Raw genomic sequence first — 764 nt, forward strand, 5'->3', positions numbered from 1 at the left:
GTGTTCCCAAAATAATCTGTTCACCACCAGATGGAACTCCATGAGAGGGCTAAAAAAACTGAAGTCTGCATGAAATCAGGGCTAGCATTAAACGCAAGGATTAAATTTTTTATGCTTTTTAAGCTAAAAAAATGGGTGGGTTCAAATTAAACTCTAATTGCAGTATATAGTACATGTATAAATATACGGTACATCTAGTCATGTTTTAATTCTAGACAAGCCATGAACGCCATGCAATTACTCACATTTTCTTGCAATGGCTGTCCTAGCCTGGATATGTATATGTGGAACTGTTTTGTTTTGTTTGTGTCTTCCTCCAGGCACTGTCCTACCTGCGCATGCAGCTGAGGGCCTGCGTGAAGACTTGCGGCGCAATGCCGTGTTCGTGCTGCAGGATCAGGCACTGCTCCAACGTCACAGACATGGCGGTGCGGTCTTTGGCGCTCTTACAGCTGGTGAGGCGCACGCCGTTCAGCCGGCGGCAGATCTGGGAACACGGAGGACGAAAAAAAAAAGTGTGTTTTACCGTGAGGTTATTAGAGCTGGGGTTAATCGTAGCGATGATGTTCCCTCCTCACCTCGGCAGCCTGCCAGAGGATGTCCACGTTCTTGTTCTTCCTGGCGTTGACGTTCTGGCCCAGAAACCTCAGCAGCTCGGGGAGACAAGTCTGGGAGCGAGACCTCGGTAGACCTGGATGTAGGTGAGGAGACGTTTTACTTCAGTCTAACACAACAAGAAAACATAAAAAAACAGTAAATATTTG

The 764-nt window shown here is 46.6% G+C and overlaps 1 protein-coding gene across 1 annotated transcript in view; it reads right to left on the minus strand.

Moving 5' to 3' along the window:
• Window positions 1-764, minus strand: part of LOC106511218 (type I inositol 3,4-bisphosphate 4-phosphatase) — a gene marked incomplete at its 5' end in the record, with an annotated part of 14,866 nt that overhangs the window by 1,404 nt on the left and 12,698 nt on the right. Inside the window, 2 exon segments of the mRNA XM_013999972.1 lie at window positions 333-487; window positions 579-691. Of these exon segments, the coding sequence (XP_013855426.1) occupies window positions 333-487; window positions 579-691 (268 nt within the window).

The sequence above is a fragment of the Austrofundulus limnaeus genome, unplaced genomic scaffold (assembly GCF_001266775.1).
Source record: "Austrofundulus limnaeus strain Quisiro unplaced genomic scaffold, Austrofundulus_limnaeus-1.0 Scaffold2599, whole genome shotgun sequence".
Taxonomy (NCBI): Eukaryota; Metazoa; Chordata; class Actinopteri; order Cyprinodontiformes; family Rivulidae; genus Austrofundulus; species Austrofundulus limnaeus.